Source organism: Ranitomeya imitator, chromosome 3, assembly GCF_032444005.1.
Source record: "Ranitomeya imitator isolate aRanImi1 chromosome 3, aRanImi1.pri, whole genome shotgun sequence".
Classification (NCBI taxonomy): domain Eukaryota; kingdom Metazoa; phylum Chordata; class Amphibia; order Anura; family Dendrobatidae; genus Ranitomeya; species Ranitomeya imitator.
Genome location: NC_091284.1, coordinates 25,342,197 through 25,367,699, shown reverse-complemented (window position 1 = coordinate 25,367,699; position 25,503 = coordinate 25,342,197). Strand labels below are relative to the sequence as shown.

The 25,503-nt window shown below is 46.7% G+C and overlaps 1 protein-coding gene across 2 annotated transcripts in view; it reads left to right on the top strand.

Moving 5' to 3' along the window:
- The window catches only part of MPZL1 (myelin protein zero like 1), a 45,520-nt gene extending 28,621 nt beyond the window's left edge, over nt 1–16,899 (top strand). Inside the window, exons 2-6 of one of the 2 annotated variants that reach the window (XM_069760587.1) lie at nt 2,520–2,686; nt 3,052–3,265; nt 3,347–3,482; nt 14,820–14,934; nt 15,622–16,899. In XM_069760587.1, the coding sequence (XP_069616688.1) occupies nt 2,520–2,686; nt 3,052–3,265; nt 3,347–3,482; nt 14,820–14,934; nt 15,622–15,723 (734 nt within the window). In that variant the 3' untranslated portion in view covers nt 15,724–16,899. Of the gene's footprint in view, nt 1–2,519; nt 2,687–3,051; nt 3,266–3,346; nt 3,483–14,816; nt 14,935–15,621 lie in introns of both variants that reach the window. The other variant, XM_069760586.1, reaches the window with a different exon arrangement.
- Nucleotides 16,900–25,503: the final 8,604 nt, after the last annotated feature.

The following is a 25,503-nucleotide window of genomic DNA, read 5'->3' as shown; positions in this document are numbered from 1 at the left end:
AATGACCGGAGATGACGTGGTGGTCTCGCGAGATCGCTACATCATCACGTGTTATTGCCACGTGGCTGTGCAATATACCACGTGGCTGTGCAATATACCACGTGGCTGTGCTACATACTACATTGGCTGTTATACGCTATGTGGGCTGTGCTATGTACTGCGTGGGCTGTGCTATGTACTGCGTGGGCTGTGCTATGTACTGCGTGGCCGGCCGAGAACAATCAGCGACAGGCGCACTCCGGCCGCGAATTGGCGCGGAATTTGAACCACGCTTCGCTAATTGGTCGCGCCCGGCCAGCTGAATCCTGTGTATTCATAGTATTATTCTAAAATCTTCATAAACTACATACATATTCTAGAATACCCGATGCGTTAGAATCGGGCGACCACCTAGTATGGGTAATACCCATGGAGCTTCCCAGGCCATTAACATCAGCTCACAGCTGTGTAATTAGCCTTTACTGGCTATTAAAATGGGGGACCTCCCAAAAAAATGATGTGGGGTCCTCCTATAATTTAATAAGTCTATGCAGACAGCTGTGGGCTGATATTAATGGCCCCTCTCTAGGCTATGGATACTGCCCCTTCCCCCCCAGGCTGAAACCATCAGCTCAGCCGCCCCAGAGAAGGAGCATTTCTAAGATGCGCCAATTCTGGCACTTGGCTTTGCATTGTAAGAATACATTTCAAAAACCTGACCTGCACATCCAAACATAGACTGAGTGTGAACAGGTGCTGAACCCAGAGTCGCCAACTCGTATATAGCCAAGTAAAAAGGGCAGCACACTGCAGCGCCAAAACATGCAAACTTGAAAACACGAAATTTGAACTGCATTACTGCACTAGAAATATGAAAAATGAGAGCTTTTAGCGCATAAAAATGGCCATATTTATGTGTACCTCGTAGCCACTTTACGGCATCTCTCTTATACGAGGTCCTACGCTTGACCTACCTCGCTGAGAATAGACGTCTCCATCTGAATGGGTACATGTGAAACCTCTTCTTGGACTCAAATTCTCATTCTCAGAGAATTTGAGTCCAAGAAGAGGTTTCACATGTACCCATTCAGATGGAGACGTCTATTCTCAGCGAGGTAGGTCAAGCGTATGACCTCGTATAAGAGAGATGCCGTAAAGTGGCTACGAGGTACACATAAATATGGCCATTTTTATGCGCTAAAAGCTCTCATTTTTCATATTTCTAGTGCAGTAATGCAGTTCAAATTTCGTGTTTTCAAGTTTGCATGTTTTGGCGCTGCAGTGTGCTGCCCTTTTTACTTTGCATTGTAAGAAAACACAGACACCAAAAATAAATTCCTTTAATTAAAAAAAGTGACACTCATTTTAATAATCGCAATGAAACCATATTTACGACCTCGCCAAATTCCACCGAATTCCTCGTTCTCCTGTAATAAAAATAAATTAAAACAACAATATACCATACCTGTCCATCATTCTGTCCCACGTCGTAATTCATGTCTGGGAGATCATTAGTTTTCAACATGGACAGTGCCAAGATGTGACCTTTTGGCTATGTGCACATGTACGAAAAGAGGTGCAGAATTTTCTGCACAAAATCCACATCTCTTGGCAGAATCCGCAGCTGCGGATTTGCCGCAGTTTTTATGCGGTTTTTAGGCGGAATTGATGCAGATTTTGTGCGGATTTTCAGCGGTTTTTGAGCCACAGCGGAATTTTAACATGGAGGGGTGCAAAACCGCTGCAGATGCGCACAAAAGAAGTGACATGCACTTCTTTGAAATCTGCAGCAATTCCGCACTGATTTTTCTGCACTGTCTGCACAGCTTTTTTTTTTTCACATAGAATAACATTATACTGTACATCACAGTGCGGATCTGCAGCGTTTCTGCGTGCAAAAATCCGCTGCGGATCCGCAGCAAATCCGCATCGTGTGCATATAGCCTTTAGGCTGAGAACCACGGGTGAATAAGCTGCTGTGAGCACAGCCTCTGTGACTAGCTGTGGTGTCTCTGAGGCTCCATTCCCAGCCAGGATGAACTGCGATGACCTCAGTGAGAAAGTCGCACGGTACAGAGGCGAGTTCACGGCAGTGAAATTCTCCTGGTGAACTCGCCTCTGCACCGTGCGACTCAATTCAAGTCAATGGGTGAAAAACTCTGCAAAAACGCTGAAAGTGACATACGTGCTCTATATAAAAAAAAACGCAGCAAAGCACAAAATCCTGATGACAAAAAACAATGTGATTTCTGAAATCTCACAGACTTTGCTGGTACCGTGAAACACAGCTGAAAATTAGTGTAAAAAAGCAGCAAAAACGCCCAAAGTGTGTGTGTTGGGAATCTTCTTTCCAGCAATGTCCTATGGACTAACTGCTTACAAGCAGGTGGTGCGTGTTTTACCTATACCTCTCGTGGACTGAAAACTACAATTATTTAGCACCGGATTGTCAGAATTTCGCTGTTCATTTTTATGACTTGTGTTTAGGGAGAACGTTCTACATTTTGTGGATATTTAATTTAATTTTTCTCTTCCTTCAGTGCATTATGCGGGGGCTTTGGAAGTCTATGTACCAAGCGAATTATTCGTCGAGAACGGCACGTACGCAAAACTACCCTGCACTTTCAAGTCTACAGAGGTAACGAGCGTCACGACCTCCATCACGTGGACATACGCAGAAGAAGGCTCCACTACTGGGGGCGTCGTGGTAAGTTGTGATGACACCTGACTTTCCTGGCGGATGTCGGGACATCATTGGTGCCGCTCACCTTCTTGTGCGGAACTGAGCGGCTACGGACGACCCCCTTTGTGGCAGAAGTTAGAATCTACAGCAGAGCAATTGGTGCTGCCTGAAGGCTAATGGGAAAGCAGGACAGGTCTTATGCAGCTCTAGTAGTGACTGGAGACTTCAGGCCGGATCTTATGTGGCTTACTTTTCTTCAGCACAAACCCGTCCGACTTATTTTGATCCAGATTTCGTCTTCTGCACATTTGCGTTCAAGGGCATTAAAAATGAAAAAGTTGTTGGTTTCTGCCTTAATATTTCTCTTTTGATCACCTCTCCTTTTTTAGATTTTCTACTTCATCGGCGGGAAGGAGTTCCCCGGTGTCCCGCAACGTTTTAAAGATCGAGTGACCTGGGCCGGAGACATCAATAATAAGGACGTGTCTATCAAGATCGATAAGATTACCTTCAAGGACAATGGCACTTACAGTTGCGCCGTCATGAATCCCCCGGATATTCTCAATACCCCCAAGCAGATAAAGCTGCGTGTCGTGGAGAAGGGTGAGCGGGTTTCTCCTGGCAGACTTGCTAGCATACGATAGATTTGCTCATCTCTTTAAGGATGTGTCTCTTGTCTTCCAGATAATCTCCCTGCGTCCAATGTCCCCTTCTTGGTCGGCATGATCTGCGCGGCTATCGGCGGCTTACTCGTCATCGCCATCATTGTGTTTGCAGTGGTTATAACCAAAAAGAAAAGGTCTAAACAGAATTACACTGGGTGAGTTCCTGTCTATGCCTGTGTGTATGATGTATATGATGCACATTTATTAATATGTTTACTATTGGGCTGTTTCTACAGTACACAAGGTTTTGTCTCCCTTTAACAACACTGCGATGTACCCGGGGTGTGAACACGTTCTATCCGCGCTTCATTAGGGGTAAAGATAAGCCTATCGCCTGGCAGTGCTTTATGGGTTTTTTTGCAGAAGTGTTTTGCATGTTAATCTTGCGGTGTCATTTTGACCTTTTGTATTGTTTAGTGTCAGTTACAGGAAACTGGCAAAGGAGGGAGGGCAGCGGTAAGAAAAACATCGCAAGGATGTGCCATCACTTGCCCATCTTGGAGGCATGTTTCCTGCAGAGACACTCCCATCCAGGTGCTATGGAAGGAGTTGTAGTAACTGCCAGGCATCTGGTCGGGAGTGGCACCATTCTGGGAAAATTTACAGAATGAACCTTGGTATTTCACGTGGCACTGTGCCCACTTTCATCTGGCAAGATGGCACATCGTGGAGATCACTTATATGAACTATTTTAAAGGGCTTGTCCCATTAAGGTATGTGCACAGGATGTTTAATAGGGCGTTGTATGACCACTGGAACCTCGCTGATCCCGAGAGAGGTGGTCCCTAATTCTCTAGAGCAGTAGTGAGCATGCGCAACCGCTGGTACATTCACCATCTATAGTAGAAGTGGTCGCACACGCTCACTACCGCCCATTCACTGTCTACAGTAGAGGTGGTCGCACACGCTCACTACCGCCCATTCACTGTCTATAGTAGAAGTGGTCGCACACGCTCACTACCGCCCCATTCTCTGTGTATAGTAGAGGTGGTCGCACACGCTCACTACCGCCCCATTCACTGTGTATAGTAGAGGTGGTCGCACACGCTCACTACCGCCCCATTCACTGTGTATAGTAGAGGTGGACGCACACGCTCACTACTGCCCCATTATTGTGTATAGTAGAAGTGGTCGCACACGCTCACTACCGCCCATTCACTGTGTATAGTAGAGGTGGTCGCACATGCTCATTACCGCCCCATTCACTGTGTATAGTAGAGGTGGTCGCACATGCTCACTACTGCCCCATTCACTGTCTATAGTAGAGGTGGTCGCACACACTCACTACTGAACCATTCACTGTGTATAGTAGAGGTGGTCGCACACGCTCACTACCGCCCCATTCTCTGTCTATAGGAGTGGTGGTCGCACATGCTCACTACTGAACCATTCACCCATTCTCGGGATCAATGCGGGCTCTGGTTGTGGCGGGATCCTGCTGCCGCCATACATTTACCCTTTTAATAACTATTGTTAATGGCATGATCCCTTTTAAAAGGAATTATCTGGTGACATCCAGAAGCCGCACCGATGACGTTGCAACTCGCACGTGCACGATCAGCAGGTATTGTACATGGGTCCTACCCTAAGAAACAGGTCACATGCACGATACCCGATGATCGTGCACACTTTTTCGGCAGGTGTGCGTGTCCCCACGTCATTGGCTGCCGCTCACTTCTGGTAGTTTTCCTCAATCTATGCAGGGTGACTCTAAGTCCAACCCCAAAAACAAGAGTGAAATCTACTTCCTATGGTCTGTTTTGGTTATACCTTTTTATAGACGAGTTCTAGATCAGGGACCCTCTTTTATGTGCCGAAGTGTCACAGCCGATCGCTAGGAAGGTTTAGAAGCCCTACTGCGATCAACTGATCTCTGGCCGAGCTTAAAGGGGTTGTTCAGAATTAGAAAAACATGGCTGCTTTTTTTCCTCCCAAAAATGGCAGAAAGTAACTATGTTTTTCAAATGGGACTTATTTTTTTTTCTTTTTCTCTTTTTGAGACCATCCCATAAGGCCCCTTTTTGCAGTTGTACAAGTCACATAGCTCCTAGCTAATCGGCATCATGGTAAGATCAATGCGATACGCTGGGCCGAACTCCTGCAGGCAGCACAGACATCCTGTATAGCGATCTGCAGTGACCCGGACATGTACCTGCATGAACAGATGCTCGCATTAATCTGGGGGGATGATTTGCATGGCTTGGTGATTCGGGGGTCTTTCACTTCTTTCTTCCATAATAAACCACTAAACAAGTCTGAACCTCGGTCTTGCTGGATGGCGCATGGTGTCCGGACCCTTCCTCCCCTTCCTCCTCCATCTCCACACAATGCCAGTCTCTCGCTCTCCCTTACAGAGCCCCAATACGGTGTAGACGGTGGATTAAGGCCTTATAGCCGGTGTATTTGACTCCTCCGCTCTCGAGGCTGGTACTTATATATTCTGTGTGTGTTTTGCTTAACCGTTAACTGCTTCCTGTCCCCGGTGTGCTGCTCTTATCTCAGCGTGTCGTCTTTCCACCTGTTTCCTGCTGTGCTTCTAGTACATCGTCCGTAGTGATAAGCATCGTCCGCAGGAGGCTTAAGGTACCGTTACACTAAACGATTTACCAACGATCACGACCAGCGATACGACCTGGCCTTGATCGTTGGTAAGTCGTTGTGTGGTCGCTGGAGAGCTGTCACACAGACAGCTCTCCAGCGACCAACGATCAGGGGAACAACTTCGGCATCGTTGAATCTGTCTTCAACGATGCCGAAGTCCCTGGGTAACCAGGGTAAACATCGGGTTACTAAGCGCAGGGCCGCGCTTAGTAACCCGATATTTACCCTGGTTACCATTGTAAAAGCTAAAAAAAAAACACTACATACTCACATTCCGATGTCTGTCACGACCCCCGGCGTCAGCTTCCCTGCACTGTGTAAGCGCCGGCTGTAAAGCAGAGCGGTGACGTCACCGCTGTGCTCTGCTTTACGGCCGGCGCTGACAGTCAGTGCGGGAAGCTGACGCCGGGGGACGTGACAGACATCGGAATGTGAGTATGTAGTGTGTTTTTTTTTTTTTTTAAGCTTTTACAATGGTAACCAGGGTTAATATCGGGTTACTAAGCGCGGCCCTGCACTTAGTAACCCGATGTTTACCCTGGTTACCAGTGAACACATCGCTGGATCGGCATCACACACGCCGATTCAGCGATGACAGCGGGTGATCAGCGACCAAAAAAAGGTCCTGATCATTCCCCCGCGACCAACGATCTCCCAGCAGGGGCCTGATCGTTGGTCGCTGTCACGCATAACGATTTCGTTAACGATATCGTTGCTACGTCACAAAAAGCAACGATATCGTTAACGAAATCGTTATGTGTGAAGGTACCTTTAGGCAGTGAGGAGCCCAATCTACTGCTCAGGGCAGCTGCTGAGAAGCTCTTTACTTATCACGCAATTTGCTGAGAAGCTGCCGACGACGCGTAGACTCTCCTGACCATAATTCACATTGATCACGGAGAAGAGGGGAACACTCAGACGTGACAGGACATCCCCTAAAATAGTTATTTGCAGAAATGCAACGCAAATTAAATATCCTATAAAGTCTGCAATGGAGCCCGTCAGCAAGCAGTGTGCAATAATGCCACCTGGCAGACATCGTCTGCTCACCTTGATTTGTGATAATTATGCTCCAGTCACATCCAGAGCTGTCTTTGCAGTTTTGCTAGAATCTAAGGCTTGTGTGCAGACGATTGTTTTTGGTTTTTTTTGCAGGAAAAATAGTGTGTAATACTTGTTTTTTCTTCCCATTGATTTAACGTTCTGCAGATTTAAAAAAAAAAATAAAAAAATTTGGGGGTCAAATCTGCAAGGAAAGAAAAATGCACTGAATGCTTGAGACTTCAGCGAACGCATTGGTTTTGCTGGTAATGTAAAACACTTTTTTCCAGGTCACCACCTGACAGCACCATGGAGGACGTCCTTCTTATACACAATGGGACAGGAAACACGAGAGTTTAAAAGGACCCTCCCCCTTCCACCCTTCAGTGTTTTTCCTGTCCCACTGTGGATAGGAACGACGAGAGCGTTGTCCCTACAGAGCGTGCGGATCGGGGGGGCTCAGCCTCTTCCTTCCCATGAGTCGTATCTCTGTACCGCCGACACCCAATTAATTGGGTCCCTCAGCGACGCCGGTGTAGCACTGCTCCTGGCTAGGAGGTCGCTTCCCCCTGGGGGGGGCTCTCGACCTCGGACGGCTACCCCAAGCGTACCTGCATGGATCTCTGCAGGGTGGTCCCTTGGCAGACAGTCCGGAGGAGGGGCAGGTACGGCAGAGCGCTCTGGACTCCATGTGTGTCGGCGGTAAGCGTGCGTTGGACTTCCGGTTTACCGCTGCCGCGTCACTTCCGGGTCACAGCGGCAGCAGGGGGGCGGCCTTCCTCCTCGCTCCTGTAGGAGCGCCGGGACACAAGCAAAAGGATTTAAGGTAAGTGAATACCGCTAGACACCGCAGTTGCAATGGATCCAAGCTCTGTACCAACTGTCAGCGTAGAGGCCACGGGGAAACAGGATTCCCTTACGCACGTGAGTCCCCTCTAAAAGGTGCGCTCCTTATACTCCTATTAAAGGTACTAGTAGTGGTCCCTTTATATATTCCAGGGGCGTCCTTCATCTGGGGATAAGAAGACGGGTAAAACCAGGAGATGTCCCATATGTGCCACAAAACTTAATGCCTTGTGCCAGAAGCCTCTGTGCGAGCCCTGCACCGCCCGCATTGTAGGAGGGGAACAGGCCTCGCTAATAACAAGCATGAGAGCTATGGTTAGAGAAGAAGTGCAGGCTTCTATATCTAACCTATCTGCCGTCCAGCAGTTCCAGCCTGAGGTCCAGGATCTACCCAGGTCTAGGAAGAGGCAGAGGGAGTCAGATTCGTCTTCTGAGGACAGTCAATCAGAATCTGACATTGAGGAAGAGGAAGAATTGTGTAAAGATCCTCCTCAGAAGGGGAAAAACTATCTTTTCTCTTCCAATGATATTGACGAACTACTGGGAGCAGTCAGACAGACTATGCAGGTTGAGGAACCTTCGACCTCTCTTTCCGTGCAGGATGAGATGTTCGGGGGACTGCGGTCACAGACGTCAAAAGTCTTTCCGGTTAATGCCCACATTCGGTGAGTCCGCGTTCAGTCTCGGCTTTGCTCAGAGTTTACAACTACTGACCCCTTCTTCACCTCTTCCCGCAGCTCAATGATTTTGGAAGAGTGGGAGGAGGCAGAGAAGAGGATATCAATACCGAGAGACTTTATGCTCCGTCTTCCCTTTGACCATGAAGAGGTCAAAGACTGGGAAGATATACCAAAAATTGACATCCCACTAGCAAAAGTGTCTAAAAGAACTGCCATACCATTCGAGGACTCCTCGAACTTAAAAGAGCCTATGGACAGAAAGGCGGATGGTCTCCTTAAAAAAGCTTGGGAGAGTTCGGCCGCGGTGATCCGCACAAATATTGCGGCGACATCCGTGGCGAGAGCCATGCATCTATGGGTTGATGATTTAAAAGATCAGCTGTCAGCCAAAACTTCTAGGGAGTCTATCATCAGTGCTATTCCCTTACTTAAACTAGCTACAGGGTTTTTAGCAGATGCTACGGCAGAATCGGTCAGGTTCTCAGCCAGAGGGCAATCGCTATCTAATGCATCCCGTAGGGCCATTTGGTTAAAAAGCTGGTCGGGTGATATTCCCTCTAAGAACAAACTATGTTCCATTCCCTTTTCGGGTGGCCGGGTTTTTGGCCCTGTATTAGATGACATTTTGGAAAAAGCTTCTGATGAAAAGAAGGGATTTCCATAAGAGGAAAAGAAAAAATTCCAGCCCTTTCGTAGACCCCATTACAGTCAGAGAGCAGACTATAGGGGTAAAGGTAAACAAGGGAGATGGAGTTACCAGAAAGGGGGGGATAATAGGAACCGAAATAGAGATCCAGGTCCCTCAAACCCTAGGTCTGAGTTCCGGAGAAAGTGACGCCACCAGAATAGGGGGTCGGTTGTTGAATTACCTGGGGGAATGGGAAAAAATTACCTCAAACCCATGGGTCATTCAGGTTATATCACTGGGTTACAGGATAGAGTTCGTATCCCGTCCCCCAGAAAGATTTTTTATCTCCAACGCCCGTCTCTCTTCAGTCTCCCCAATGTGGTCAGACATTCAGGATCTCCTCCGGATGGAGGCAATAACTCCCGTACCTCCTCACCAAAGAGGAACAGGTCACTACTCGGGTCTTTTCTCTATAATGAAACCATCAGGGGAATCCCGAACCATCATAAACCTCAAGCCATTAAACAAATGGCTATCGTACAAAAGATTCAAGATGGAGTCCATTCGCTCCACAATTCCCCTATTGGGGAAGGACGTGGTAATGTGCACTTTGGATCTAAAAAGTGCGTATTATCACGTCCCAATTTTTTCGCAACATCAAAAGTACCTAAGATTTGCGATAGAGAAAGACGGTTCAGTCCTCCATTATCAGTTCCGTTGCCTTCCGTTTGGTCTAGCATCGGCTCCAAGAGTTTTTACAAAACTCATCATAGAGATCGTATCTTTTCTAAGGAGACGAGGTATCATTATAATACCATATCTAGACGATTTCCTGTTAGTGGCAGACTCAGTGTCCCAACTCAAGATCGATTCTCAGTTAGTGATCTCCACACTGCAGAAACTAGGTTGGGTGGTGAACTGGAAAAAATCACACTTAGGCCATGTTCACACAGTGCGTTTTTTACCGCGGAAACGCAGCGGTTTTGCCGCTGCGGTTCCGCGGCTGTTTTCCATGCAGGGTACAGTACACTGTACCCTATGGAAAACAGGACCCACTGTGCACATGGTCCTGAATTGAAAAAAAAAAACGCACTGATTAGCTGCGGTAAAAAAGAAGTACCATGTCACTTCTTTTTGTAAAACAGCATTGGTTCTGCACCCATAGACCTCCATTGTGAGGTCAAACCCGCAGTAAAACCCGCAGATCAAAAATAGATCTGCGGGTTTTATTGCGGTTCGTGGTGCAGAACCGCTGCAGCAGGAAGTGCGGGGAAGCGGGCGGAAGTGCGTGGGTGGAGTGTGGCTGCCCCGATCCCACCCCCCCATGCTCCGATGCCCCTCCCCCGTGCTCCGATGTCACCCTCCCCCCGTGCTCTGATGCCCCCCCCCCCCCGTGCCCTAATCTCCCCCCCTTATACTTACCCGGCCTCCCGGTGTCCGTCCGGCCGTCTTCTCCCTGGGCGCCGCCATCTTGCAAAATGGCGGGCGCATGCGCAGTGCGCCCGCCGAATCTGCCGGCCGGCAGATTCGTTACAAAGTGCATTTTGATCACAGGTTATATCTCAATCTCAGTGATCAAAATAAAAAAAATAGTAAATGACCCCCTCCCCCCCCCTTTGTCACCCCCATAGGTAGGGACAATAAAAAAAATAAAGAATTTTTTTTTTTTCACTAAGGTTAGAATAGGGTTAGGGGTAGGGTTAGGGTATTTTCAGCCATTTTAACCCTAAAAAAATTCCTAGAAAACACACAGACTCTGGCTAGAAAACTGCATCAAAAAACGCATCAAAAAAGGACCAAAAAAGGACCTGCGTTTTCTGCCAAGAGCTGCAGTTTTTTAAAAAACAGTCCTGAAAAAAAAAGGATGGAAATCAGGAATGTGTGAACATACCCTTAACCCCAAGATCAAGACGACAGTTTCTGGGGGTAATACTAGACTCAGACATCAGGAAGTCTTTTCTTCTGGACAAAAGACGGTCAGACCTGGTAAAGAAAGTTCGACAGTTTGCAAGAACTCGGGTGACAATAAGAGATGCAATGAAGATCCTAGGCCTGATGACAGCCTGTATCCCATGTGTCAGCTGGAGCCAATTCCATTCTCGTCAACTACAGAGAGCGGTTCTAACAACATGGGACAGAAGAGTCTTCGTTGGACAGACAGTTTGTCCTATCCTATCGAGTCAGGAAATCCCTACGATGGTGGATGGTGTCAGGAAACCTTCAGGTGGGGGTCCCATGGATCCAGACTCCAGCAGTCACGGTAACCACGGATGCGAGTCAGCAGGGTTGGGGCGGCCAGGTACTCGGAAGATATTACCAAGGACAGTGGAATTCGGAAGAGAGCAACAATTCCTCAAACCACAGAGAGCTACAGGCGGTTTGGAAGGTTCTGTGTTCAGCCCGGTCCCTATTAAAGAACAAGCATCTGAAGATCTTATCGGACAACACGACGGCGGTAGCTTTTCTTCGCCATCAAGGGGGCCCGAGACATCCGAAACTGCAACGTCTGTCGGATCAGATCTTCGAATGGGCAGAAAGTTCGGTACTTTCAATTTCAGCAGTCCACCTAATTTCAGCAGTCCACCTAGAAGGCTCAAAGAACCAGGTTGGGGATTTTCTGAGCAGAGAAAAACTATCACCCATAGAGTGGGAACTGAACAGCGGGATCTTCAATACCCTGTGTCAGCGTTGGGGAACCCCGTCCGTGGATCTTTTCGCGACAAGAAGAAATACAAAGATAAAGACCTTCTTCTCCCTAAATCCTCAAGAGAATCCAGCAGGGGTAGATGCCCTTTCTCAATCGTGGAGCTCGGGTCGGCTATACGCCTTTCCTCCTCTGGCATTAGTACCAAGGGTACTCAGGAAGATCTGCGAGGACAGAGCTCGGGTGATCATGGTGGTCCCTTTCTGGGCCGGAAGGAGCTGGTTCCCCCTACTAAAGAAGCTGGCAGTGGACAGTCCTTACCATCTTCCAGTCAGGGGGGACTTACTTTCTCAGGGTCCGATCCTCCATCAGAACCCAGGAAAGTTGCGGTTAACAGCTTGGATCCTGAGCGGCAGATCCTAAGATCAAGAGGCCTTTCAGAAGGAGTGATTTCGATTCTACAAGCAAGTAGGAAACCGGTGACTTCAACAATATATCTCAGAACCTGGAGAAAATTCTGCAGTTTTTGTGGAGACACAACAATCGATGTTGATCACCCTAACATACCCAGAATTCTTGATTTCCTACAGCAGGGATTTAAGAACGGGCTCAAACCAAGTACTTTGAGGGTTCAAATTGCAGCCCTCAGTGTATTTTATGACTCTTCCTTGGCCACCCACCCTTGGATCGCTCGGTTCTCTAGAGCGGTCTCGAGGCTGAAACCTCCAATCAGGAAGTCTGTGCCTCCCTGGGACCTTAATTTAGTCCTTAATGTTTTATGCAAAGAACCCTTTGATATAAACAGGGATATAAATATCGCTAATCTTTCCCTAAAAGCAGTTTTTTTAGTAGCCATTACATCAGCCAAAAGATTAGGGGAACTTCAGGCCCTTTCCATCCAGAACCCTTATCTACAAATATTTGATGATAGGTTGGTTTTGAGGCTTGACCCAGGATTTCTTCCCAAGGTAGCCTCTGTATCAAATATTAACCAAGAGGTCGTTCTTCCGTCTTTTTGCCAATCTCCTAAAAATCAAAAAGAAGCCTTTTTCCATAACTTAGATGTTAGGGAGACGGTGCTGAAATACTTGGACATGACTAGGGCCTGGAGACAGGATAGTAATCTCTTTGTCCTGTATGGGGGTCCTAATAAGGGAAAGAAGGCATCAAAATCCACTATTGCCAGGTGGATTAGATCCACTATTACCACGGCCTATCAGTTACAGGGAAAAGATCCTCCAGATAGCCTTAAAGCTCATTCATCCAGGGCTATGGCCACGTCTTGGGCCGAAAAAGGTGGGGCCTCAGTAGATCAGATTTGTAATGCAGCATCCTGGTCTAACATTAGCACTTTTTCAAAACACTACAAATTAGACGTAGTTTCTTCTCAGTTAGCTTTTGGCAGGAAAGTGCTTCAAGCGGTAGTCCCACCCTAGAACTAGGATTTTTCCTTTGGTACTTCTCCATGGTGCTGTCAGGTGGTGACCTGGAAAACGGTAATTAATCTTACCGATAATTGTATTTCCAGGAATCCATCCTGACAGCACGGATAGTTCCCTCCCTATGGCAAATATGTGTTTTACTTATGTGAAGTAACATTTGTATTAATCTTGTTATGTTCAAAATAAATTTTCTGTTTGCATCCATCCAGATGTGTTACTTTGGAAAAGCACTGAAGGGTGGAAGGGGGAGGGTCCTTTTAAACTCTCGTGTTTCCTGTCCCACTGTGTATAAGAAGGACGTCCTCCATGGTGCTGTCAGGATGGATTCCTGGAAATACAATTATCGGTAAGATTAATTACCGTTTTCCCCATGGTAAAAAAAAAAATAACTTTGTGGAAAAAAAATCACCAAAAAATGTAGTTTAACAAGCCCTAAGGCTATGTGCATATAAGTTTGTTTTTTTTTAAATTTTTTTATTTAATTTTTTTTTTTAATTATAATTCTTTAGGCTTCCCAAAAACGACAAGCTTTCCACTGGTTTTTTTTATTATTGAAGTAGTTTGAAAGTGTTTTTTTTTTTTTTTTAATATGCTCAAAACAGAAAATGTAGATTCCGAGAATTTTGTTATTTGACCATAGATGGGACAATATTGTTCCTGGACACGTGATTTCCTGCGGTGCTGCATTGTGGGTAATGTACTGTCTGCCAGGAAAATTGCCTGTCAGCAGAATTTTGAATACAGCTCTTGGTGACTGGAGTATGATACATAAAAGGTAGATACGGTTTCTCCGTTGCAGATGTTTTCACGGTCTGAGTACGGACCGCCTTGTCTGGACGGGGCTGCAGATCTCCTCACCCCGAACGCACAGCCTCCTGTATCACAAGGGCGTGTTGACTTTGGTCAGGAGAGAAGCGGCCGCTCCGTACTCGGGGTGTGAACTTAGGACAGCTGCCGCCCAAGTTCTGCTGCTTCCTGTGATCTGTAACCAGGAGGATTGTGAATGCAGCTCTGGGAGTGACTAGAGTACATGGGACCGTATAATATTCAGTTTCGATTTAGTGGTTGCAGTGGAAATCTCTCTTTTAAAGGGGCTGCTCAGGATAATAAAAAACATGGCTGCTTTGTTCCAAAATAGTTCTTAGTCGAGTTCCTGTAGGAGATGCTTTGCGTGGTCAAGGACGGCACTGATTATACAGGCATTGCGTCCTCACCCTGGACAACCACTATAAGCCTCAGTCACTGGTCGCTCTGCTTCCTCCTAGACGTTACCAGGGGCCCTGTCTGGGACCCCACTGTGCCTCTGTGTAGTGCTTACATTGTCCTCCACATCCGGTGTTGAAGTGCATCCCTGTGTTGTGTTTTACACCCCCCTCAGTCCTGTTAGATGCCATTTTTTTGTGATTTGTGTGTTAGTTTTTTGTTACACATTCCTCATTATTTCATTATTTGTTTTGTTTTTTGTTTTGTTTGTTTTCTTCCCTTCTTTCTATCTTTTTTTTTTTTTAATTTGTCTCCATCATTTCTACCACTTTTTTTTTTTTTTTTGTTATTTTTATATTGTCCGGCTTCATTTGTGTACGTTCCACCATTCCTTCGCTTGCTAGCAGCGGCGGTGACGGCGGCCAGACGGAAAGCTTGATGTCCCCCGTTAAGCAGCCGCCACGCCGGTCTCCCTCTGATACTGAGGCTTTGGTAACCAGCGCCCCCTCTGGAACCGTGCAGGTAAATGCTGAGTGTCGCACGTCTGTCTGCCGCTTTGATTTGCTTCAGCTTTGCGAGGTTTCCTGCTGTGACGTTTGCCGACTGAGATGGACCCTGGGACCCCCGTGCAACATACATTTGCTCAATCAATCGACCTGTCCGTCCTTTACAGCAGGAGAGGCGGACATTACTGCATCAGTTAAAGGGGGTCACATTCATTAACTATGGAGACAGGTGGGGAGTCCGACCGCTGAGACCTCCGAGCCGGTCGTACGTGTAAATGTCACTGCCATCAGAGCTGCAAAAGCTGCGGCTTATTCTTGGGATAAGCTTAAAAAAAGAAAAATTACAAGTAATGGGAAAATTACTACCAGTTACCCATCGAAGCAGCCGCGACATTGGTGCGATCCCAAAATAGGAGAGGAATAATCCATCATCTGCTCCCACTGTAAGAAGACCACCACGAGGGAGCCTTTATAGGGGTCATTAGGCTCGTGCAGGAGGGGTCCACATGCCTTAGTCAGACGCCCACTCCCCAAACTGCTTTCAGCCTGATCCTTAGCATTGCAGACATACATTGCCTTGAATCACTAAAAAGGGGGTTCGCCTTTAATTTCAACATCGTGGATAAGGGAACCTCGAGAGTCACCCCCGATACCCCGGGCAGCAATGTCTCAGAAGTAACCTCGCTCTCTTGTGTTTTCTCAGGGACCAGTAATATACGCTCAGCTGGATCACTCGGGAAAAGCCGGCAACCAGATCAACAAATCCGAAACCGTGGTTTACGCCGACATCCGGAAAAACTGCTGACTTTCCCACCTTGGACATATAGATGTATATTCCCATAAGCAACTTTTTTTTTTTCTCCTTTTTCCGTAAGACTTTTACGCGACACACCATGATTGTCGCTCACACTCGGTGTGCGCCGCCTGGGACCAATGCATGTGACTATAGAGATGTGTATCGTGTATGTAACGTACAGCAGGGTCTACGGCGAAGAAAGGTTCACCGGACCCTCGAATGTACAGCAACGGTTCTAGGTGCCTTCACCTACGTCGCCCGTGGACCCTGCAGCCGTGAGTAATTTGTGTCCGCTGGTGTCTTGTTGGGTTTATTCACATATCTGAAGATTATTTCTTCTCTCCCTTCACCTAATCCTGCAGATCCAACATAAATGTGTATCCGAGCTGGAGGGTCTGCTCCATCTGCGGACAGTAGTCTGTAGTCTGGGGGCTTTATCCTCACTGGTGCTGCCCTAAAGGGTCATCCGTGGGTTTCTACATATTTCGGATGTAGCTGTGCCGAGTGTGTATTGCTCTGCCGTATCATCTGTGCTACTCCGAAAAGTGTCGCCTCACTTGGCACTCATGGTGCCGTTCCTCTTCTTCCTCCTGGAATTAATTGCTAACTGCGTAATCCCTTACAGGCTAATAGTCAGTCATTCGTTGCGTTTTTTTTTTTTTTGTTTTTTTTTTATTTCCAGGAGGAATAATAGAAGGACTAGATAGCACAAAGAAGAACAAACTGGGTAAAGTAAGGACTACCTGAAGTTGCAGATCTTGTATATTAATCGCACACTCGAGTCTGCTACAACTGGACGTTCACTCCCAGATATGTGCAGTTAGTCTCTGACGTCTGCCGCCTGTTACTAGTGCATGGGATTTTTTTTTTTTGCGTCCTCATTTCATATTTATTTTGTATTATACTTTATTTTTTAGAGGGAAAAATATATATAAAAAAAAAAAACCTGCCCCCTTAACCCTCTGCAAAGCATTAAAACAAAACTGGATGGGCAGTGACATCACTAATCCTCCATAGAAAACTCCGTTGCTTCACTCTATGACATCACAACCCAACCCGCTTGCCCTTGTCATTAACCTGCGAGCACTAGAATATTGTACATACTTTATTTAACGTCACTCTGAGCTCCGGAGCTGCATGCCTCAGCGTGGTTTGGCCATATTTTTTTTTTTTTATATTTAATAGAAAAAAATAATTAAAAAAAAAAAATATATTGAAAAAGTCAAACTGTTCTGAAAGTAATTTATAGACACCGCCCTGAACGTGGAGGGATATATAAGGGAGAAACCTCATGAGACGTATCTCCATCCCCAGGTAGGAGAGACGTGAGACGGACGCCTGAGCGCGTCGCAGTTGAACACTAAGGGACCGAGGTCAGTAGGCGTCACAGGAAACTAATCGTACGTGTGGTGGGTGTACAAAAATGGCCGCCTTTCTTCCTCCTCGGCCCCTTTTTAGATGTTGTATTTGCAGTTATTTGACGGTGATCGTTCGTCATCCGTTTCCGCGTTGCTTGCCAATAATTCCACCTGCCAAGAAACTTGTGTATGTTCATCATTTACGCTTACAGCAGCGTTTCATGGTTATTTGGGCAACCTTAAAGCGTATCGATATGTGCACATGAACCTCCTGGGGGAAAAAAAAAGAAATCTCATGTAGTGTAAAAATGGTAAATTGAAAAGGAGGAAGGAGGGAGATGCAGCTGCAGCTTTTCATTCATTTTCTTCCTGTCTCAGGATGCAATACAATGGGAGCTGAGCCGCAGTCTGCACATTACCCCCGTATACAGCTGCCTAAGGAGAGATTGGGTACGCTTTAATGGGGCTCTTTATTCTCACCAGCATCATTAGTGGCAGCTGAAGCAAAACCATAGGTCACCAATGAATGTTTTATACAGCCATACCCGCAAAGGGAATGCAAGAGCCGTGCAGATCTGGTGCTTTACTTTAGCTTGAAGTGGTGGATGTGGGGTCTATTTAAGAATTCAAGCTAGCTGTGAATTTAAAGGACACCCCTAAATCAGTTGGGGGTGTTTAATTACTCATTAATAAGAATCCTTCACTCTATGGCTGCCCTTAAAGACCCTAATCATGTTGTAAAACTTTATAATCCACATGTCTCCTTTTTAATCACCATTTTACACTACATGCATCATATTCTACTCCAGAGCTGCACTCACTGTGTACATACATTACTGATCCTCCGTTACATCCTGTATTATGCTCCAGAGCTGCACTCACTATTCTGCTGGTGGAGTCTCTGTGTATATACATTACATTACTGATCCTGAGTTACATCCTGTATTATATACGTAGTAGAGAAGAAGAAAATATGCGGCACTCACCCCAAATTGGCTGTGAAGATTGTGGTCTTTATTGGAGAAAAAATATAAATTACATCCGTCAGGACATCAGGTATGTACGAGGGTGCGGTATAGGAGCTCGGACGACGGCCGTTTCGCACACACAGGTGCTTCGACGGGTCCACAATCTTCACAGCCAATTTGGGGTGAGTGCCGCATATTTTCTTCTTCTCTACTACGTATGGATTGCTTGTTGGATATTTGTGCAGAGCACCGGTTCCCTCGGTGATTGTGGCGCCTGAATGCACAGCTGTCCGTCCATAAGTCCTGTGTTTTGGATGCGCTCTACCCTAGTGCCGTTCTACTTCATATTTGTACATCCTGTATTATACCCCTGATCTGCACTCACTATTCTGCTGGTGCAGTCACTGTGTACATACATTACATTACTGATCCTGAGTTACATCCTGTATTATACCCCAGAGCTGCACTCACTATTCTGCTGGTGCAGTCACTCTGTACATACATTACATTACTGATCCTGAGTTACATCCTGTATTATACCCCAGAGCTGCACTCACTATTCTGCTGGTGCAGTCACTGTGTACATACATTACATTACTGATCCTGAATTACATCCTGTATTATACTCCAGAGCTGCACTCACTATTCTGCTGGTGCAGTCACTCTGTACATACATTACATTACTGATCCTGAGTTACATCCTGTATTATACCCAGAGCTGCACTCACTATTCTGCTGGTGCAGTCACTGTGTACATATATTACATTACTGATCCTGAGTTACATCCTGTATTATACTCCAGAGCTGCACTCACTATTCTGCTGGTGCAGTCACTGTGTACATACATTACATTACTGATCCTGAGTTACCTCCTGTATTATACTCCAGAGCTGCACTCACTATTCTGCTGGTGCAGTCACTGTGTACATACATTACATTACTGATCCTGAGTTACATCCTGTATTATACTCCAGAGCTGCACTCACTGTTCTGCTGGTGTAATGTGTGCACTCCATATCGCTTCTATTTTTTATAGGATTTAGTATGTCACTTACTGTGTTGAAGAGATCACTCATCTAACAGACAGAATTACAATTAGAGGTGACATCTCAATATAGCTAACAAGGGATCCATCATTCACAATAGGGGATGTCACAGCTCACCTTCTCCACCTACCAGCACTGTGACCTCTGCACAGGATACAGAGCATGTCTACAACACGCTCCCCACAGCAATAAATGAGACAGGTCTATGTATCTGTTGTGCGGTTGCTGTAAATACAGTGAGATGTCCGTCCCCCCTTCCATAATCATGTACAGAAAATTAAATTAGAGAAAATATTAATCAATTTCTTGAATTATTAAAAATAATATATTGTAGATGATTCCTATAATTTGAAGTTCTGTACAGTAGAAGCTCCTGACACAGACCTGTGCTCCAACCAGCTGATAAAGGGCGGCCGTACACGGGCGGGCACATGTAAGGGCGGCCGTACACGGGCGGGCACATGTAAGGGCGGCCGTACAAGGGCGGGCACATGTAAGGGCGGCCGTACACGGGCGGGCACATGTAAGGGCGGCCGTACACGGGCGGGCACATGTAAGGGCGGCCGTACACGGGCGGGCACATGTAAGGGCGGCCGTACACGGGCGGGCACATGTAAGGGCGGCCGTACACGGGCGGGCACATGTAAGGGCGGCCGTACACGGGCGGGCACATGTAAGGGCGGCCGTACACGGGCGGGCACATGTAAGGGCGGCCGTACACGGGCGGGCACATGTAAGGGCGGCCGTACACGGGCGGGCACATGTAAGGGCGGCCGTACACGGGCGGGCACATGTAAGGGCGGCCGAACACGGGCGTGCAGGTGTAAGGGCGGCCGAACACGGGCGGGCCGATGTAAGGGCAGCCATAGGGCCTTATGTCATCTGTTCATCCTCTGACCTTTAAATAAAAAAAAAAAGAGAAAAAATTACCTGAAAATGTCTGCGCTACATGGACGCTTCCTATTGTCAGATCCTCCCCATCGCTTGTTAGTAGGGGGTCATTATGAGAGGGGCGTCCGCTCATGGGGTAGATGTCAGGGCAGACTCTCCCCCTGGCGCCACCATCGCAGGAGGCCGCTGATACTTTATAACATTCCTGGTGAATATTTGCTCTTGTTTCATAATCGCTGCGTTACTTTTTGTTTCCTTTTTTTTTTGTTTCTTTGACTTGTAAACTGGAATTGTATTTTTCATGCCTCGGATTGCATTCAGATGTTGTCTGCTGTAAGGTGCCAGGACCGGAGGTGGGGTCCCCTGTCCCCCCAACTACCACCACCACCAGCTCCTGAACATCCTGCGGATTTCATATCAGTGCAATTGTCAAAATTATATTTTCTGTATTTTTTACAGTTAATTATACTGGAATAAAGTTATTTTGAAAAACTGAGACGTCGTCCCGACTGTTGTCGTCTCAATTTGCCGCCGATCAGTTGGGGGTCACCGGATGTCTGCGCTCTCGCTCGCTCATGGCTGAAGTTTGACTCCTCTTGTGAACCATAAACGTGCTCAGCAGTTGCCACTTTCTCTTCCTTTACTTAGGAGGTGAGAACTGCGGGGCGATGCGAGGGGTCGTCAGAAGTTCCTCCAAACTTTTTGATGCTCTTCTTTGCTTTGTCACTGATCTTAAAGGACAAGTTGGTAAAACAAGTCACTTACAATGGCCTCCTCCAGACTTGTCACTAAGCAACAGCCCAAATACGAGTGACGCCAGCCCCCGAGTGACAGATCCGGCTTTGTCTTCGCGCTGGGATGGAAATCTGTATTTATATGGGCCGCAACGGAGAATGTTGGCGGGTCCCAGAGCTTAACCCTTGATGGTGTTCTCTTTCCATTTTTAAGGCGCTGTGCACACGTAGAATGGTCCACTGCGGATTTTTCCGCAGCGCATTTGATAAATGAGGGCAAAAACGCTTCGTTTTTGCTGCAGATTTTGCGCGTTTTTTCTGCGGTTTTACACCTGCGGTTTTCTATAGGAGCAGCTGTAAAACCTCTGCGGAATCTGCAGAAAGAAGTGACATGCTGCGGAATGTAAACTGCTGCGTTTCCGCACGTTTTTTTCCGCAGCATGTGTACAGCGTTTTTTGTTTCCCATAGGTTTACATTGTACTGTAAACTCATGGGAAACTGCTGCGGATCCGCAGCGTTTTCCGCATCGTGTGCACATACCCTAAGTGTCCGCCTGCCTCCTGGCCTCATGCTTTCTGGGCAGCGGTACGCTCCTAATTGACAGTACAGCGTGGGCGCTGCACTGCTGATCTGCGCTACCAACAGAGGCCACATTTTTGTCTGCTGTAGAGCTTGTAAGTGCTGCTCTGAGGATAAGAGCTTGTAAGTAGTGATCAGTGAACCCAAAGTTTGGGATTGGAACCTAGTGTCCGATGCTGAACACTCAACACGGACTTATCCCAGAAGTCTGTTTTTACAGTTTGTGAGTTCAGAGAGGAGATAGATTTACCAGCTCCAAAGTTCGGGTTCCCATTGATTTCTATGGGGTTCGGGTACATTTTGGGCTAAAGCGCAGTTGATCCTGAACTTCCACAGGTCAGCTCATTGCTATTTGTAAGCACTGCACTCCTTGCTTAGGAGAGCGACCCCCAATAGACTGTAGCGGTGGTCAGTAATGTAAGCAACAAGCATTTCACTATCAAATTAAACATTTTCAGGAATTTGCTCGCATTTCACCAGATGAGAAGAAGCCCCCCCTTAAAGTGCATCTCCACAGTTTCCATTCACATCACCTATCAATTCCATTGTGAGTCGAGTCTAATTGCGGGGCTAAAAGGCGTCCACATACTATCTATTTAAAAAAAGAAAAAAAACAAAAACTGCCGTGTGAATGACCCCTGCACGGTCGGCATGTAATCCTTCTAGGATGGTCATAAACCTCATAACATGATACCTGATTCTCCAGTAGTCATGAACCTGCTGGAGGCGAGAGCCCGAGGTCTGTTATTGCCAGTGAGAATACTGCGGAGTGAGATAAAAAACGGTGTCTGTTAGATACTTGGCCATAAGTGGTGACTGCACACAGAATCTTATCATGTATCTCTGTATACAGGGAGCTCCCCCTAGTGGTGGCTGCAGACAGGATCTTATCATGTATCTCTATATACAGGGAGCTCCCCCTAGTGGTGGCTGCAGACAGGATCTTATCATGTATCTCTATATACAGGGAGCTCCCCCTAGTGGTGGCTGCAGACAGGATCCTATCATGTATCTCTGTATACATGGAGCTCCCCCTAGTGGTGGCTGCAGACAGGATCTTATCATGTATCTCTGTATGCAGGGAGCTCCCCCTAGTGGTGGCTGCAGACAGGATCTTATCATGTATCTCTGTATACAGGGAGCTCCCCCTAGTGGTGGCTGCAGACAGGATCTTATCATGTATCTCTGTATACAGGGAGCTCCCCCTAGTGGTGGCTGCAGACAGGATCTTATCATGTATCTCTGTATACAGGGAGCTCCCCCTAGTGGTGGCTGCACACAGAATCTTATCATGTATCTCTGTATACAGGGAGCTCCTCCTAGTGGTGACTGCACACAGAATCTTATCATGTATCTCTGTATACAGGGAGCTCCCCCTAGTGGTGGCTGCAGACAGGATCTTATCATGTATCTCTGTATACAGGGAGCTCCCCCTAGTGGTGGCTGCAGACAGGATCTTATCATGTATCTCTGTATACAGGGAGCTCCTCCTAGTGGTGGCTGCAGACAGGATCTTATTATGTATCTCTGTATACAGGGAGCTCCCCCTAGTGGTGGCTGCAGACAGAATCTTATCATGTATCTCTGTATACAGGGAGCTCCCCCTAGTGATGGCTGCAGACAGGATCTTATCATGTATCTCTGTATACAGGGAGCTCCCCCTAGTGGTGACTGCACACAGAATCTTATCATGTATCTCTGTATACAGGGAGCTCCTCCTAGTGGTGGCTGCAGACAGGATCTTATTATGTATCTCTGTATACAGGGAGCTCCCCCTAGTGGTGGATGCAGACAGGATCTTATCATGTATCTCTGTATACAGGGAGCTCCTCCTAGTGGTGGCTGCAGACAGGATCTTATTATGTATCTCTGTATACAGGGAGCTCCCCCTAGTGGTGGCTGCACACAGAATCTTATCATGTATCTCTGTATACAGGGAGCTCCTCCTAGTGGTGGCTGCAGACAGGATCTCATCATCCATCTCCCCCTAGAGATCTTATCATGTATACAGGGAGCTCCCCCTAGTGGTGGGTGCAGACAGGATCTTTGATTCCTATATAGATACACTGGGAAATAATTATTAGTACCGAATATGATGTGAATGTTGCTATAGAATATGACTTTGCTCAGCTCCAGCTGGAGGATATAAGGATCTGGACAATGTGTTGCAAAAGTCATGGCTGGACGCCCCCGTCTCTTGTCCTCCCTCTTGAGTGAGAAGTGGCGTTAGGCCCACTGTAAATCTCACCAGGTGTTTGGCACAAGGAGAAGGAAGCATGTGAAGAATGTCAGGGATTCCTTATGGGATCTTATCTCCTGGCCTGGAAGCCCTCACTCTGCGCAGAGCAGCAACCGCTCAGTATGAATCCTAACATGCAAGATCCTTCCCCCCAGGAAAAAAGATAAGGGATTTCTCCCCCATCCCCACTCCATTCTTTGCAGACTGTATAAAGGGCATCCACATCAGGGGTCACCATGAGCCCTCTGCCTGCTCTGCACAACCCTATACTCTGCAACCTGCAAAGCTCTGTGTGTCCTGATGCAGAAAAGATATTTATCTTGGTCCCGTGTTGGCCAGTAGATAGAAAAATATTTAGAATTGAGAGTCCTCGGTGGTTGATACCTTTTTAATGGCTAACTGAAAAGATTGTAACAAGTCGCAGCTTTCAAGACCACTCCGGTCCCTTCATCAGGCATAGACATACAAAATCTGAGGAATCACATATTTATTCACAACACAACACAGAACTGTCATTATGGGAGAGTGATAAACAGTTGTGTCCATAAATATTGGAACAGTTCATAGATAAGGAGAGTGAAAGTTTTAGGGTATGTGCACACGATTTGGTGAAATTTGGATCAGAGGTCACAGACAGGTCAGCTATGTTTTTTTTTTTTTTTTTTTTCCCATTGCATGTGGTTTTTTTTCACTTAAAATAAAGCTAATTGAAAGTTGCCTTCTGGGATGGAAAACAATGATTTCCTGATTGCAGATATTTTGGGGTATGTTCCCACGGACAGTAAATGCTGCGGGTTGGACGCTGCGTACATTCCCAGCGACCAACCTGCAGCATCCAGCTGTTGCAAGAAATCCCATACCCACTGTGCGTGCATCGGCGGCCACAGCTCACCTGCAGAGACGGGCATGCGGCTCATCTCTCCAGTCCGCAGCATATCAATTTATGTAGTGGAGATGCTTCGTCTCCGCTGTGTAAATTACCCATACACTTTCGTTAGATGCGGTAATGCAGTTTTATCTTCAAAGTCACAAGCGTATTAAGTGCAGGAACGCAGATTTCTCCACCTGTGTAGTAATTTAAATAATGGTGAATCTTGTGACACAGCCAGAATTACACGACACAGGAAATGGAGGAAAGCACAGAGGGGGACCCCTCCTTTTTACTTTTTAAAAAGTAGCGTTGGGTCTATATATGTCAACCAGCCAGAGTAAAGCAGACTACTGGAACTGGTATTTCAGGCTGGTAAGGATCCAATATCCATGAACCTTACCAGCCTGATAACACCAGACCGCAGCAGTCTACTTACCTTGGCTGATTAGCAAAAATAGTGGGATTCCCTCCAACAACAAAAAAAATAATGGGGGATCCCCCCCTTTTTTTTTTTTAACCAGCCAAGGAAAAAGCAGACAGCTGCGCCCTGGTATTCTCAGGCTGGTGAGGCCCATGGATTTTGCCCCTCACCAGCCTAAAAATAGCAGCCTGCAGCCACCCTACAATTGGCACAGCCAAAGATATGCCAATTGTGGCACTTTACCCGGATCTTCCCACGTGCCTGGAGCCGTGGTAAGCGCGGTAATATTTGTGGGGTTGATGTCACCTGTGTCTTATCCGGTGACATCAAGCCCACATCTTAGTAATAGAGAAGTGTCTAGAAGACACCTATCCATTACAAATCCTATAGTTATATGGTAAATAAACACAGCCAGAGTAAAGTATTTTAATTGAAATATTGACACAGATTCCTCTAATAGATCTTAATTAAGCCATACTTACTGCATTTCCTATTCTATCGATGCTCTCGTTCTCCTGTAAGAGGATTAATATGAAAAAAGCAACATTATCCTTACCTATCCACCGAGAAGATAAACATACCGTCCCATGACATGCCCCGCTCTGCTACATCTGCATGCCGTTGGCTGAACAGTGGCATTATGCCACCATCCAGCCTGACACAATGGAACTTGTAGATGAC